General features: G+C 35.6%; 1 protein-coding gene and 1 non-coding gene across 2 annotated transcripts; one reads left to right on the forward strand and one right to left on the reverse strand.

Moving 5' to 3' along the window:
- Positions 1 to 656: 656 nt before the first annotated feature.
- LOC123656540 (broad-complex core protein) lies at positions 657 to 15588 on the reverse strand. Its single transcript, XM_045592210.1, has 6 exons — positions 15344 to 15588; positions 14209 to 14391; positions 11026 to 11505; positions 8898 to 9066; positions 8452 to 8499; positions 657 to 1413 (listed from the first exon to the last, which is right to left on the reverse strand). The coding sequence occupies exons 1-6, from the start codon at positions 15527 to 15529 to the stop codon at positions 1067 to 1069; spliced, it is 1413 nt and encodes a 470-aa protein (XP_045448166.1). The 5' UTR covers positions 15530 to 15588; the 3' UTR covers positions 657 to 1066.
- On the forward strand, positions 14953 to 15036 carry Trnal-uaa. Its single transcript has one exon. It is a non-coding gene; the product is annotated as a tRNA-Leu (tRNA).
- Positions 15589 to 16365: the final 777 nt, after the last annotated feature.

The following is a 16365-nucleotide window of genomic DNA, read 5'->3' on the forward strand; positions in this document are numbered from 1 at the left end:
GGTCGACATTTAAATAAGAAACCACTATACACTCATAGAGAGAAATCCGAAAAATGGATACAGATTAAATATAATTATGTTAATGAATATCCTAATGTCTACGTTATTTATACAGACGAAACGGTATTTCGCCGCGTGATTTGAAACCACGAACGTATACGATGGAACAGGTTCTCGCTTTTCGAAGACCTTCGCAGTGTTGGCTTACCGGCGCTCCTACGTCCTCCCTGACCCTGTATAGGTCTGCAAGACCCACTGTTCCCATTAAATGACTGGCGGCACCAGAGGCGCTCCAGTCTCGCTTATCGACAGCCCTAACTTTTCGTTCGCCAACTCTTTACACATTCTTTGTCACCTCGATAATTTCATCAAACCATTTTTTTTTTTGTATCGTATGAAGACGAACGAAGGCACGGCTACTTATACATCGATCAAAATGTTTTTTATTGAAGCCAAAACGCACATAGAATACACATATTCATCGTTAAGACGTAACTTTTTTGTACTCTCAAATCAGATTCTAAGTAGTCTTTTTATTTTATTTTAATTAACATCAACATTTTTTTTTTCATTTTTTTATTCCTTTTAATCTAAAAATTTTGGTTATTAACTTCTAAATAATCTGTATTTAAATTTAGATTTGGCGATCCGAAAAAAGTCTCTTTAAAAAATATTTTCTTTCAATATTTTAAAATTTACTGTTTAAAATTTGTACGTTTTCCTTTTGTACAGTTACCGAATCTAATTTGACACTAGACATTTATCCGCAAAATTGATATTAAAAATGTAATCTTTCCTCTCTAGGATAGAGTTGGCATCGATTTGGCAGTACTAGACACATTAATACTTTAGTATTGCTCTGAATTACATTGTCATATTGAACACCGTCCGATCGTCCACGAGACGAGCGCCCACGCGGCGCGTGCGAATACTGTTCATTGTTTACAAACTAACGTCAATATTTTACTACGCTTATAATACACACTTAGCCGGTGAAGCTGCGGCAGAGTCCGGCCCCGCCCCGCACCGTCCGCACATCGCACTCGAACTAGCCCGCCAGCTCCGGTCATTGCAGGCCGGGCGGCAGCGGCGCGCGCTCGCCGGCGCCCAGGTCGAACAGGTGGTGCGGCGCGGGCGCCAGCGCGCCGTGCAGCGCCGACGTCTTCAGCAGCCGCTTCAGCATGCCGCTGGAGCCGCGGTGCTGCAGGCTCTTGTGCGTCGTCAGCGAGTTCTTGGTCCGGTACCTCCGGTGGCAGAACTCGCACACGTACAGCGTGTCGGACTGCTCGTGCTTGTCTTGGAAGTGTCGTTTCAAGGAATAGTAACAAGAGAATGTCCTGCGGCAGTAGGGACACTCTTGCGGCTCGTTGATACCGCCGGCCGTCGGCGGGGGCATACGGAGGGGCGGTACGGCTGCGGATCGAAAGGTTTATGTATTTTTTTTTATCGTTATCTGTGGTAATCGTTTCAGTTTTTCGTTTCGGCAATACTTGTAACAGCTCATGAAATATAAAAAGGGTTATAGCGGTTATAATAGTTTTGTGAGTATGTATGAGGTTATTTTAAAATTAATTATAATACTAATAATATGCACTGTACACATTGACTAACTACACAGTAATCACGAGTCGTATATATTCAAAAATTTAAGGAAATTTTCTCAACCACAATGACACAGAAACACGTGATAACAAAAATGATAGAAGCATGCTCCAAGCAACACAACAACGTCAAAACTGCGAAACCCGTTGGGAGGGGGCCTTCGGCTGGGGGTTTTAAATCAGAAATAACAAAAAAATAATCAAAAAAATCAACATAAATTAAAGTAACATAATAGAAAGGGACCCTTAAACCTATGTCTATCGAAGTATAGAGTGTTGTTAATGAACCAGCGGTCAGTATACCCTAAGTTGTGGCTGTCTATAAACGGATTCTAACCTTTTTGAGTGATGTTAAGAACGGCGGTTGGGTGGTTGGCTTCGTGAAGGTTCTCTTTGCTAGATGAATTCTGCCGCACGCCGCGCCAACTCCGTCCGAGTAGTCACTAAAAAAACTTGATTTGATCCATCTCCCCTGGCCTGGACTTGTGGTAGGTGTATATGTGGGTCATTAGGGAGTTCCTCGAGCAGTAAACTCTATCGCAAATCGAGCATCTGTACTCCTCCTGCCTCTCCGCATGTTTGTCCGCGATATGTCGTTTCAACGACGCCTTTGAGCACAACACTTTCGCGCATAGCGTGCAGGAGAATAATTTTTTACCTGTAAACAAATCGAAAAAACAAAACAAATGTGGGGTCGGTCCCCGGAACCGATAAAATAAAATAACACCTTTACATTCCTAGCTGTTATTCATATCTATTTGTGAAATTCTTTTTTTTAAAGTGAACTAAAACATCGGAAAAATAAGGAGTGAAAAAAGTGATTGAAAATATTAATAAAATATATAAAAAAAATATAAATTAAAAAGAAAAATAAATATAAATGATTGCGAAGCTACAGTGGCCGATGAAGTGTTAGAACAAACACATGCATATGGCGGGGAATTATTCTCTGACGGGAATATGACAAGCGTTCCAAAATAAGAGTGCACTACAATTGTTCTAATCTCGGAAGCTCCGTCTTCTAACGAATCGTGTGTGAGGAAGTGAATAAAACTAGCAGCTATATTTTTTGTATATTTGTTTTTATTAAAAACGCCATTATCATCAATATTAGGATTTATGAAGTTCGGTTTAACGATTACAATTACATTTTATGAGTAATTATGTCAAGGTTTTAATTTAAAAGTAAGAAAAAAGAACTATCTGTAAATATAATAAGTGATATGAAATTAATTTAATAAGTATAGAGCTATGGTTTCGTGCAGCCCATTATATCAGGCGGTGACTTGCGTGTACCGGGATGTTAGCCAATTTTCATTTTTGTAAATAACAGCGTTTCAATGGAAGACAAACTTAAATCAACAATTTTTGGCACCATTCTAACCTCGAGTAATGTAATGGGCTGCATCACATAGATGCCAATCATCAACAAAACATCAAGATCCAAGGACAGTATAATAATTTAAGAAGAAAAAAATATAAAATTTTCAATACAACAACCAATAAATTAATTTAGATTCCTTATAAAATAAGTAAAAATGCCAACAAGAAGTATAAGAACACATCGTATAAGGTCGCGACGCCTGCACGTGCGGTAAGAAAATAATCCCTTAACATGTTGGGAAGATAAAAAAAACTTAAACAGGTCACAGAAACAGTCTTAAACTTGCTAAGATCCTAACTAATGTAGTTTTGACAGGGATGTGTTCTGCTCCTTAGAACACGGTGTAGTATCGCCCTTAAAACCCATAGACCTTATAGATCTCCTAAGATCCCCATAACTTAGCCACTACGAAAAAAATTAAAAATATAAAAACAAAGATCCTCGAATCACAAACGATTTTGATTTAATACCGAACCGAAACGAATTACGCTTCTGACTTTGTTTTTCTCTATAAAATTATCAATTTAGTAAATAATTGTACATTTTATTCTAGAAAATACGCCTAATAGTGTACAATTGAAACGCGTACTTACTCTAATCAGTCTATAGCGCTTATTAATTTTGGCATAAATCTTTTTGAATATTCTTTTTTTTTTTAAATAAAATTCACAAGATCTTTCAAGTGCTACGTGACATAGCCAAATAATTACTGCCAAACTCAGCAGCACATCCCTGTAATCGTAAATTAAAAATGTAGATGCTATTACCGCTACGAATTCAGATAAATCTTATATCTAAATAGTCAACTAACTTAATTCCCAAACCCAAATTAACAATAAAAACTATTACTAAATTACTACACAAAAAACAACAATCCTACGACTTACGTTCAAAAATCTTGCAATTGGTTGCAAAAAAAAACTTAACATTTTTTTTTTTAAATCGTGCACGGAATGTTGCGAAACTTTCGAACAAATTTAGATCCCATTTTTCGTTAAACCCTTGTTATTTTCCTAATTTTTTTTTTCTAACACGAACATCGTTCCAATTTAGCACCAAAACACTAGTCTTCCAATTGTTTAAAAGTATCGTAATAAAGCTTATTAAATAACTAAACAAATTTTAATGGCTAAGCGTTTATGCATTTAGTAATAACAACATAATCTATAACATATCGTATTTAAAATTTACTTTAGGAAGCCTCATTTGCTAATAAAAATAGCGATTACCTCACAGGTGAGTGTTCCGAACACTACTCTAAAATTTAGTTACGCAAAATATGTCTTTTTTTCGAATAATAATTAAAAAAAAAATAATGTAAAGCAGGCACTAATAATTACTTAATGTGTATATTGTTACAATAAATTATGTGTTTACATTTACACTTAGATAATATTTTTCTTATTGCTATTATAAAGAAATATAACATTGTTTTAAGCGATGTAGGTCGCTGGAAAATAGTGATGTTTATTGAACTAGATAAAGTAGATATCGAAATGAAAACATTTAGCCCGGACGTCTAGATTCAGAGGGTAATTTTGAGACAACATCCAACACCTATTACTTACTGAATGCCTACAAGTTTAATTAAGCCAGCGCTATTGATATAACTATGTAAATGAATAGGTTAACTACATACAATGGGTTGACTAACATACATCAATATCAGTTAGGAATAAAACTCGAAATAAGCGTTTCTGAATCTAGACAGCGTTACGAAAAAATGTCTAAAAGTTGTTGCCTAATAAAAAATATCGATAATAATCGTTTACGACTATTTATGGCAAGCAGAAAAATTGTAATATTAAAAAATTCACATTGTTGAAATTTAGGAACATTTAACACTGAGAATTATTAAGATTTAATAGTTATTACCTATTAAGTATTTTTATTCACTTTTTATCAATAACGTGATGTTTATTTAGACTCGAATGAAACGAATAAATAAAATTCAGTAAAGACATTAATAAAGTTAATTATACAAAAAAAAAATATATTTTAAAAAGTGATTGCCGAAACGAAACTATTAATTCGAAACAACAACAAAATAATAAAACGAACACAAGATGTGATAAAAACTAATGTTTCGAAAGTAACTAAAAATCTGACTAAACTAAGAAAAATAATAATATATATTATAGCCATATTGATTTACATAAAATGGCACCTTGCGATTCACTTCGCTCAGAAATGCTCGTGCATTGACAAAGCTTAAACATTGGAAAATAAACGAAAAGTAAAAAAAGTAAACGAAAATAAAGTCGACTAGATAGAGTAACAGTAAAAATAAGTGTAAAGTATTAAAGTAGTCGACTTAAGTTAATTGTATGAAGTTGTGTGTCTGTTTGTGATGCCATAAACTATTTGTATGTCCTGTTCCGGTGGCTGATTAATATCGAATGAAACCTGTTACTGTTACCGTTGCGGTGGTCACAGTGCGTCTGCGGGTGGCTGTTTAAAGTAATTTTGTCGGTTCTATTGGTGCTATGTGTTCTGTATGTTCAGTCTTACAGTCAATAAACAAAAAACACCTAAATAAAATAATAATTTGAAAAGCCTCATTAGCCAATTAAATATTTGTGTATATAATTTTATTTATTTTTAAATAGATTTTTTAGTAATCTCGTATAAATATCTAAGTGTGAGATCATGAAGGTAAAAAGTACAGAATAAATAAAAACAAAATTGCAAAACGCCGAAAAATGAACACAATGTTAAAAACAATATGCCTCTTTTGTTACTTACAACGAACACTGTTCCTTTTTATAAATTTAAGCCTAATATATAATTTTACAGCACCAAGATTTTCCTCTTTTCTCAAAATATTAAATTTTCTCTTCGCCTTATTGTCACACATTAAACATAGTGTAAAATTCAGGAATACTCATACCGCAGTATTGCACTTAGCGGGCGTCAGTTAAATTCTCTAAAAATTTCGACCCGAAACTCGCCCTTCCTCGTCATAAACGGAATGTCAATTTCATAACGTCGAATAACATCAGACCGCGAGTCGGCCGCTTCGGCCTCACAACATCGCTACAAGTTCTAAGACCGAGACGTGTAAATAAAACGAGACCTCGCCGGCACGTCGGAACCGTGTGAGGTCGAAATATAAAAATCTATACGAAAGAACGAGATAGAGAATCGAAAGGTCGCGGTCAGTTAGGTCTTAGACGTTGAACTGATCCTTGTACTTGTAGAAGTCGACGTTGTGGGGCGGATGCGGCGGAGCGATTTTGGCGTCGCCGGTGGTGAGGTTCTGGGGCTGCTGCTGCGGCGGGCCGCGCTGGCGCCGGTGGTAGATGCTCTTGTGGTTGTTGAGCGAGTTGAGCGTGCGGAACACCTTGTGGCACAGGCTGCAGCGCGCCGAGTGCAGCGGCTGCAGGTGTTGCTGTTCCGTGTGCCGCTTGAGAGTCAGCCGCGTCGACAGCAGCTTGCCGCACACCTCGCATCGGTGACCCGCCCCCAATGGGCCCACTGCGCCACACATAACGACCAACATTAGCGCATTAGTCAACAATAAACCCCTTACCCCCAGGGAATAGAGCACACCAACACCACAGCGACCGCTCGCATCCAACGGGTCCCATTCTGATGGAACCAATTGGCACAATTCAGTGCCGCCAAATTTTTTACGGTGGCAATTTTGTGAACCTGGGTTGTAGAGGCAATTCAACGTGATTCGATCTTTAATAATTGACTAATGCGCTTTTATGTAAAGGAGCGTTGGTTGTTATGCGTGTACCGATCATAGATGTTCCAATTGGTTCCAGAGAGGCGTGGCGCGTGCGAGCGACGCTCACGCAAGCGTACATTTTATTTTAGTAACGATAATTTATAGATACATAATATATAGAGTCTGGCGATGCGCATGCAAGTACACGTAAAACTATGCTATGTACAAATGTTAGGAACATATCGCGTTACATTTTTATTAAACTTAACAGAAGTCTAAGGGCAAGACTATGGCTATGTTTTAGGTGGTTGGGATGGCAGCTTTGATTCTTCGAATGGCAACGTGTATGGCAACGGATTCGTCGAGCGTCAATTGACGGGGTAGAAGGGGCCCTGGCCGGCGGAGGGCGGTTGCTGCTTGCGGTGGTAGATCGACTTGTGGTTTCTCAGACTATTCAGGCTGGAGTAAACCCGTCGGCAAATGTTACACACGGGCTCCCTGGACGGTCGCATGTGAACGTTTTGGATATGCCGTTTGAGCCGCGTCAGGGAAGACAAGCTCTTGTTACAGGGCTCGCATCGGTACTCTTCCTGGGGGGTGCGGGCGCCACCTGGTCACAACACAAGCAGTTAGCCCCATCGAAGCTTCCGAACGCACTTTTAATGCACTCACTATCGTAGCCTCTCGTTTAACTTTCAAGCACCGCCACCCCCCTTACTGTTTGATGATAGCCATCCGACGCGTCGATATTATGCCAAGCGGTATTAGTAACGCAATAAACTCTTTTCCTAACACGACCTACGTCTTAGTTAAGCTCACCGATGATCGTGCGATGATTTAATCGATCTTTTTCAGAACGCGCTATCGTCTGTTGCGGTTTCGAAATTCTCAAATGAAAGCATTAGTTATTCTTCAATGAAATATCTTTTAAATAACCACGTGATCGCTACTAAAATTCCATTGTCCAATCTTGTGTCCCAACGATATATTTCCCGAGAGAACAACGGCTAAGGGTAATACGAGAATGTTTAGATACACGAATGATTCATTATAACATTTTTCGGTGAAGCTAAATTTCGATCGAATTGTTTCCAGATTTTTCTTGAAATTTTGGAAGCTACCGTCTTCTTTTTAATTTTTTCTTCTTGACCCGAACGAATAAGCCAATTCAACATATTTAGTGCGTTTCGTATTACACGATTGGGGGTAACTGAATGACAATTAAAAATAATAGGAAGTAGTTTGTTTTTAAAATTTAACGAAAAAAAAAATGAACTGAAAGGAATAATTGGGACGGAGGATACCTAGCGTAACTTATCAAGACACATCTAGAAAACAAGCTAGCAATTTTCTTGATATAGTATACATTAAACTATAGTAACAATACAGTAACATGCACGCCAAGTTGCGTTTTGGTTCAATGATCAATTCTCATTTTCGCAGTGTGTACAGATCCGACAAATGAAAAGAGATACGCGCAAGTCCATCGAACCAAAACACAAAAAGCTAACATTAATATTGAGTACAAAACACAGCACATAATGAAGACATATACAGGTTAGGAGTATATATAATAATAATACATATATTAAAAATATGTCACGTGATAATTGCCTCATACATTTAATTTTTTAAATATAAAACCTAATAATGATATATATACCTAATAATGACAGAGCAGAGAGGAAGCGGTGATGGTGGCATACGACAGACAGTGCATTAAAAATATCGTTTGTTTCAATATATGTAAGTATGCATAAAATAAACTTGTTGCTAACAAGCTAACTCACCTTGTGATGTGCTCGCCATGCCGTCCGGTGCCAGCGGGCTCGACAGACCTGGAAATTGCATGGGTCTTATTCACTCCTCCATACAAAGCTTGTTTTGTCCATTCTAAAACCCAAATCCTCATCCCTAACTCGGCAAGTACCGCCACCGTGTCTAATTTTGTTATAAGTTTCATTGAAATAATGACTCAACTTCTTATTAGTTAAATGTTATTTACGGTACTAGCAATATGATAAGTAATACCTACTTATAGATTCATATTGCCAGTTCCAAATACTTAAAGAATCATTAATATAGTAAATCAAAACACAGCTCATACCTAGGTAATTACGTTAATCAAGTAAAAATAAAGCTAACAAGAAGAAAACGACTGTTTTCCGTATTAAATAATTCCTAAAGTTAATATAAAAAAAAAAACAACAAAGTTACATCACAAAAGCGTCATTACCGGCTAGTGCAGATGGATCAGTGAGGGCCGTCATGCTGTAGTTGTAGTTGTGTTGCGGTGCGAACAGCTTAGTCTCTGCGGGCGATATGAACGGCGAGGGTGGCAGTTGCGGGGGCGGGGTGCGGTCGTCTGCTTCAGCTGAGCTCGCACGCGACGGCGGCCCGCCTCCCTGTGACAGCGACGCGTAGGTATTAAACTTTAGCCCTGTCACGTAACTAATCTTTGACTTATTTACTTAATGTCTTAGAAATGTAGTTGTCAGAGTGTATAGAGGATTACATCTAACTAATATGCCTAAAAGGATTAGTATTAGAGTAGAATAAAAAATAATAAAAATATGAGCATCAAGTGATTGACGACGCGTTGGCGCAGCGATCATAGCACTGGCTGTCACGCTGGCCCGTGGGTTCGATTCCCGCTCACGACAGACATTTGTATCGGCCATATAGATGTTTGTCGTGGTCTCGGCGTTGTGTTTGTGTATTGTGTGTGTTTCCGGACCCCCAACACAGGAGAAAATCCTACTGGGGGATCCGTTGAGTGTGAAGCGTTTATTAATTATTATTATAATTATTAAGTTTTTCAAATTACATATGCATTTTTATTTAAGTGTTAATTTATTCGTGCTATTGGGATCTTAGCAGATTTTTTTGAAATTTGTCTAATTTTTTTTTTGGAAACTAGTAAGATAAATCTTTGCACTCATAAAAGCAAGGCATTTAAGTTAAATAGGTACTTATAGCAATACGAGTAAAACCGTGCGATACAGCCAGTGAAAAATCAATATAATAATTTTATGCGAGTCGACAAAGGCACTTGTGTGATCAAACGAGGGTTAGCAGAAGCTATGTGAACTTCTGAACTATGCGAACTAAGTTATGTTTACCGCTCGGATGCTACGCTATCTGAACTATGTTACAAATATTTAATAGGAAACCTTTTAAAATAATAAATACTTCAGAATACGTCAACGTTGTAGACTAAACACAGATAGGAAATAAGTTATAGTCTATTTTGCAAGTCTAATGTTATTTTATCATTAAAATAGCTCAAAATTAATTATTTAAAAAACGGAATAGATAGCATGACAAAATTTACCGAAAAAAAAGAAAACTGTTACTTACTAAGTTAATATTTCCAAGAATTAAAACCTCGGTATTTCAGTTGAAGTTATTAAGTCAATCTAACTTCGTAATAACGCGTACCTACTATTGGACTTTTTGCTCAGATTTTTTTGGCGAGTAATAAATTGTAGTGGGCTCGAGTACGGTAACCTTAGGGCTCCTGGAGACAATTTTTTAACTCATAAATTCATTTACGATTTATTTAGAGGCTACAGACTGAAGAATTACGAATAGTATTTTGTTAATTGTTAGTTATTTTAAGTTATTTTGTTAGTGTTAATTTCATGTAAATCTTTACATTAAAAGTTTTTTTTTTTTTTCAAATTATAATTATGACTAAAAAGTCACGTATGAATTTTCTTAGAAAAATGTTATTATTACAGCGATATAGTCTTAGTGACTTTTATTTTATTTTCTTACATGAAATATAAAATGTATTGAATGAAAAATATTTTGTTTCAATCTTTCTAAACAGATTTTTTTTCAATAATCTTTTTTGAAGGTCGAAGCGATTTACAAACATTGAAATAACGACCGTTGGTACAATTGACGCGTCATACGACTCTCGCACGATTCCGGGTATAGGTTCTAGTTAGTGCTTCTAATACTCGGTAAGTCTCAATGCCAGCGAGTACGTGAGGATGTCACGTGTTTATATTATACTACGTTTATATTGTGTTACTGGCATTAGTGCACATTAATTGTGAATTATGACAATCATGACTTTATGTTCAAATAGCCATTCTTTGTACTTCAAATTTTAAATAAGGAATGCTAATTTTTTTTCTTATATTTAGGATTTATCAATTATAAGCGGCTTTTTTATACCTATAGGAATGTTATCCTCTTTTTTATAATATTTTGGAAATGTATTAGCTCATATATTCTGATTATTGAAATGTTTATAGTGATATTAAAACTATTATGGGGTGGAATAACGTAGTGTAGGTAAAAATTTTTTTTATCGATTGTCGTGTTACAACGGATGATTTTTACCAACTCACAAGTGGTCTGTGATGGGAATGAGGCGGTGTGTCGTCCGTACTCCTATCGATGTCCGGGTTCGAGGGGCAGATCATGTCGAGCGGCTCGTTCTTGACTTCATCCATCAGCCTCGGGGAAGGGGACGAGCTCGAGTTCGATATCCCGTTCCCGTTGTTCCCCTGCTCATGAGCTCGAGTGTTGTTCACCATCGAGTGGCTCTTTGTTGAGAAATCGTGTATCTGAGGCTGCTCGTTGTTGTTGTCGTGACGGGCTCGCTTGATGACGTCGGGTGAGTTGTCAGCTGAGCGTGACATGCGGCGAGGCGGGAGGGGGATGCGACGCATGATGGGTGGAGGGTGCAACAGTGCTTCCTCGAGTTTCTCGGTGTAGCTGGGTGTGTGCGGGGTATGGGGGGTGTGGGGGGTGTGCGCGGGGTGAGGCGGTGTGTGGGGGGATGACGCCGCTGCGGCCGCTGCGCGAGCGATGCTCTGCACGAGAGGCTGTTGATCAATTTTATTATTAATATCTAAATAAATAATTAAATAACTATTTAATATCTAGTGCAGTGTTTCTCAATATACTATTTCGAACTACGAGACAATTACTAGCATACGCAATAAGAAAAAAATAAAATTTCAGTTTATTATTAAATCATATACCGTAGTGGCACCAATGACCGACAAGACCCAATAACCGACACTTTATATTTTGATTCAATCAAATAAGAGTAGGAAAACGATTTCTTAATATAGCAAAACTGTACCATAGATAGCACACTTTTGATTGGCTCCCAGTGACTTTTGAGCGATATCCGTCTTTTTTTTGAAAATGACGGTGTAACAACTGATTGCGCCTGGAGTACCGGTGAAAATTACAACATTTCTTAGTGAAATCCTTAAGGAAGTGAGTACATTTTTTTTATTAATTATACTAATGTAGTCTAACATATTTGGATTTTATGTTTTTCACGGGTTATTTATTATAAGAACTATACGATCGATTTTTGTTCTAACGAAAGTTTAAGGTTATTTTGATATTTAGTATAATGTTGGTGTCGATCACTGGTTTTCATAAACTGACTTTTACCAATAATCGACACGGGTCGATAATAATTTTTTGAAAACATTTTTCATTTGACAAGCGAATATAGTTCTTCTTAATTTGCGTATTTGGTAGATATTTGAAGTAAACTAAACAAAGTCGAGGGACCAGTAATCGACAAGTGTCGATTATTGGGAAATAATGTGTCGATGATTGGTTCTTACAGATGGTTCCGAGAAAAAATTATACTCCCAACCAGTTAGAAAAAACCTTAGAAGCTGTAAAAAAATGGCGAAAAGATTGCAGTCGCATACCATTTTTGGCGCGAACTTGTGGAGGCATATGCCCAGCAGTAGACTGCAATAGGCTGAAATGATGATGATGAAACTTTTTGATAATTGTTTGTTAATTATATTGACCCTTTTTATTATAATTTACATAAGCCTGTAAGTGTGTAATCTGTGCATTTTTATGATTAATACACTTCAGAAAGAATAATTGTGTTTGCAGGCAAACGAAGAAAAGCCGACTTCAATTATATCGACAAGTAATACAACGTAGGTAGACGAAAAATTAGTCAAGTAAATACGCATTATCAAAGATTACTCAAAAAGTTGTAATCAGATCTCGATGAAATTTAAATGTGACCACATGATAAACATCGGCTTTCAATTAAATTAAAAATCATTAAAATCGGTTCACCCAGTAAAAATTATGCGGATTTTCGAGAGTTTCCCCCGATTTCTCTGGGATCCCATCATCAGATCCTGCTTTCCTTATCATGGCATCAAACTAGGGATATCTCCTTTCCAACAAAAAAAAAAAGAATTATCAAAATCGGTTCATAAACGACGGAGTTATCCCCGAACATACATTAAAAAAAAATAAAAAATATATATACGGTCGAATTGAGTAACCTTCTCCTTTTTTTGAAGTCGGTTAAAAATATGGACATTATACTATGGACAATAAATGAATACTTATTAAACTGTTAATTTTATTTTAACGACCCACTAAGGAGGCCGCGAATGAGTCGGTAATTGGTAACTGTCGATTACTGGAGATTCGGTGTCGATGATTGGAGATTTATACACTTTTTCCATTTTTAGGATTTTTTTCTAATCCGGATATAGTTAATAAAAATATTACATCCTATTATTATATCAAAAATATACCTCACCATACTCAATCGTTACTTTTGGTTTAAAGATGACTAAATGACCTTTAATTTTATAATGAAGTCCACTATCTCCTTAAAGTGTCGACGATTGGTGCCACTACGTTATAACCGACTATTATTAAGCTTTATAATCACTGACTTAATTTTAGACAACAAGTTATTTATAATTTGCCTTAAAATGTAACGTAAGGGATATTGAGAGTGTCACTTAAAAGGGGGTAGCATATGTAAAAATTTTGAAAAACACTGATCCGGTATGTCTACACGAATTTAAGGAGTAACGAGTGACTAATGGAGTCGCGTGAAATCTTTATGTATTCTTTCGTGGCCTGCTTAATGTATTGGAAGTTATTTCAATAATATGTATTATCTATGTAATAGTACGTATGTCTAGACGGTGCTATCTATTACAACTCGTAATACATTATTACTTAACCAACTATATTTAAAATTCACGATTACTGTCATTGGTTTTTTTTCTAATGGAATTTCGTAGTCACGTCACATCAAAAATTATTCAATTATATAAATTAACCTTATTTTTATCGGTTAATTAAATTTATTTTATACTATAAATTTTACTATTTTTATTTTTATTTTATTTAACTTTATTTCAAATTTTTTAAATAATTACAATAAAAAAGTGTAGAAGCATTGCAGAAGCTGACATTATCGTAAAGTTGCCAGTAATATAAGACCTATATTGACATTTTGTCTTTTTTTTATTTATTTTTTCTTATACAAAGAATAGTAATAGGAATATTATATACATTTGTTATAAATCACTATCAAAAACACTTTCTAGTAACTTTTGATAAATTCAATATTTCAAAGTAAATAAATGACTAATAAAATCTAATCGTTTTATTTCATTCTTGGTCCCCACTGTCGCTTTACTACTAGATACGGTTTATTGCCTTATATAAAAATTGTAATATATTTTTAAATCTAATTGTCTAAAATATAATATATCTTATCTTACCCCCTGAGCGTCATCGTTCTGGGTGAGCCCCGATACGCGGAGCACCTCAGCGGTCTTCAGAAAGGATGAGAGGCTCCGCTGGTGGACGTTCACCTCGCCGTGGTAGATGAACTCAACGAGCGCGTGAAGGTCCGGGAACGCCACGTCTTGGAGCACGATCACTGGGTGCTTGCATGGCGTTGACTGGTTGGGGTTAGGGGAATAGAATTTTTTTATGAATATTAATTGTTTCACCTGTTTTTTTGTAATAAAGTAAACCAGTCAAATGGTTTTAAGTAATAAGTAAAAATATATTTAAACTACAAAAAAAAAAAAACGATAAATATAAATTACTTGTAACTAATTAGTTATTGAATAAATAAATAAATAAATTTTAATTATTAAAATAATCAGTTCAGTTCAGTTCAGCCTATTACAGTCCACTGCTGGGGATAGGCCTCCCCAAGTTCTCGTCAGACATCCCGGGTTTTCGCAGTCCTCATCATTTACAAAAATTGACAGTACTAAGAAAATATTTATTATTACAATATTATAGTATCCATAGTGATGGGCAAATCTCTAAATAAAAAAATAAAAAAAAAAAACAAAGAAAATAAGCTTAACCTCAATTAAAATTTCTGTATTAAAATTCACATTAATAATACAAATATATAATTATACTAAAATAGTATGTACACAAAACAATGCCAGAATTACATTATGATACTGTAGAATTAGTATCGTATTTTCGCCCACACTGATTAAGTCAGGTTGGCCGAGTGGTCTACGGCACCAGATTTAAGCTCTGGTTCCCGAGAGGGAGCGTGGGTTCGAACCCCACACCTGACATCGGTTGTAAATTCACATTTTTTGTTACTTTTTTTCTTTTTTATTTCGAATAAATTAGAAAATGTACACATGAATCATCGACTGTGTATTTGTAATGTTATGAAATGCTGAGTTCGTATATCGATTGTTTTGAGAATGAGATTTCATATTTGCTTATAAGTAATTAAGTGTAATTAGCTATAAATATTGCAATTATTTAGGATTCAAACAGCTTTCACTGCTATAATTTTTTTTTTCTAAAAAATATTGAGATTGGTAGTCGTAAAAATGAAAATATAGATTTAAAAAGGTTTTTTTTATATTTTACCTTTAACAATTCTCGAAAATACGGGCTGCACGCTGATAAAACGACTCTGTGCGCCTTCAAACTCTTCCCATCGCAGGCGAGGGTCACATCCACAAAATCTTCATCATCTCGAAGGTTCTCGAACGCGCTGGTGATGCTGCTCTGGTAGTTGTTCCACCGCAGGCAAAAGTGCTGTGTGTCCACCATCTTGATTCTTTTTTACCGCCAATTATCGAGTCATGTGGTTGTTATCTGTGAAAAATAGTTTGATATGACACTGTGCTTTGATTGATATGACATAGTGTTTTAATTGAAAAAGGTTTAATTTTAATACAATAAAATAGCTAATTTTATACTAGTATTTAATAAAACTAATTTTAACCAAAAAAAAAGAAAATGTTTATTGAACTCGTCTAGATAGATACATAATATGTGTGTATGTATTTACATTTGTAATGTGATGATATTATCATAGTTTTTTATTTTAATACGACGGAAAGTCCGATTTGCCAACAAATACAGCATCAATACAATAGAGATTTATCTTAACATATTATTCTCATCTTTAAATAGAAATGAGTTATTGCATTGATAGTGTAAATTGTATAAAAATGGGACGAATGTGCAATAATTTAAAATGTCATAAACAAGTGATAGCGTATGTCTTATTATCGCGTGACCCGTTTTTTTATAATCACCTTCTATAATTATTGTATAACTTATTCTCTGATCTAGGCACTGGCGATAGCTGCGCGTGATAGCACTTTTTTTTTTCTATCAAATGATAAGAACTTTTTGCTGTTAAATAAATGACAGTTAATCTTTTTAGTATTCAGCCATTTTTTTATATACGTGTATGTAATAATTCTCAGTGCCTAATATTTTTGTGGGAATACAATTACAAATTTAACAATATTTTAAAAAAGCTTAAAAATGTATGTCTTTAAATGCGTCGTAAAAGGGCGCTTAATTATTATTGCTACTAATTTAAACTACGGTTTCCTATTGTAGAAATTCATGTTTCGTAAAATAAAAAAAGCCTT

The sequence above is a fragment of the Melitaea cinxia genome, chromosome 9 (genome assembly GCF_905220565.1).
Source record: "Melitaea cinxia chromosome 9, ilMelCinx1.1, whole genome shotgun sequence".
NCBI lineage: Eukaryota > Metazoa > Arthropoda > Insecta > Lepidoptera > Nymphalidae > Melitaea > Melitaea cinxia.

Bases quoted from the DNA above. Each gene is read 5' to 3' on its own strand.
- LOC123656540 (XM_045592210.1), bottom strand. From the start codon at position 15,529: ATGGTGGACACACAGCACTTTTGCCTGCGGTGGAACAACTACCAGAGC. The intron at 8,500-8,897 runs GTAATGACGCTT...TGCAATTTCCAG, and splicing joins TGATCCATCTGCACTAGCCG to GTCTGTCGAGCCCGCTGGCA. The intron at 1,414-8,451 runs GTGAGTTAGCTT...TTCGATCCGCAG, and splicing joins CATGGCGAGCACATCACAAG to CCGTACCGCCCCTCCGTATG.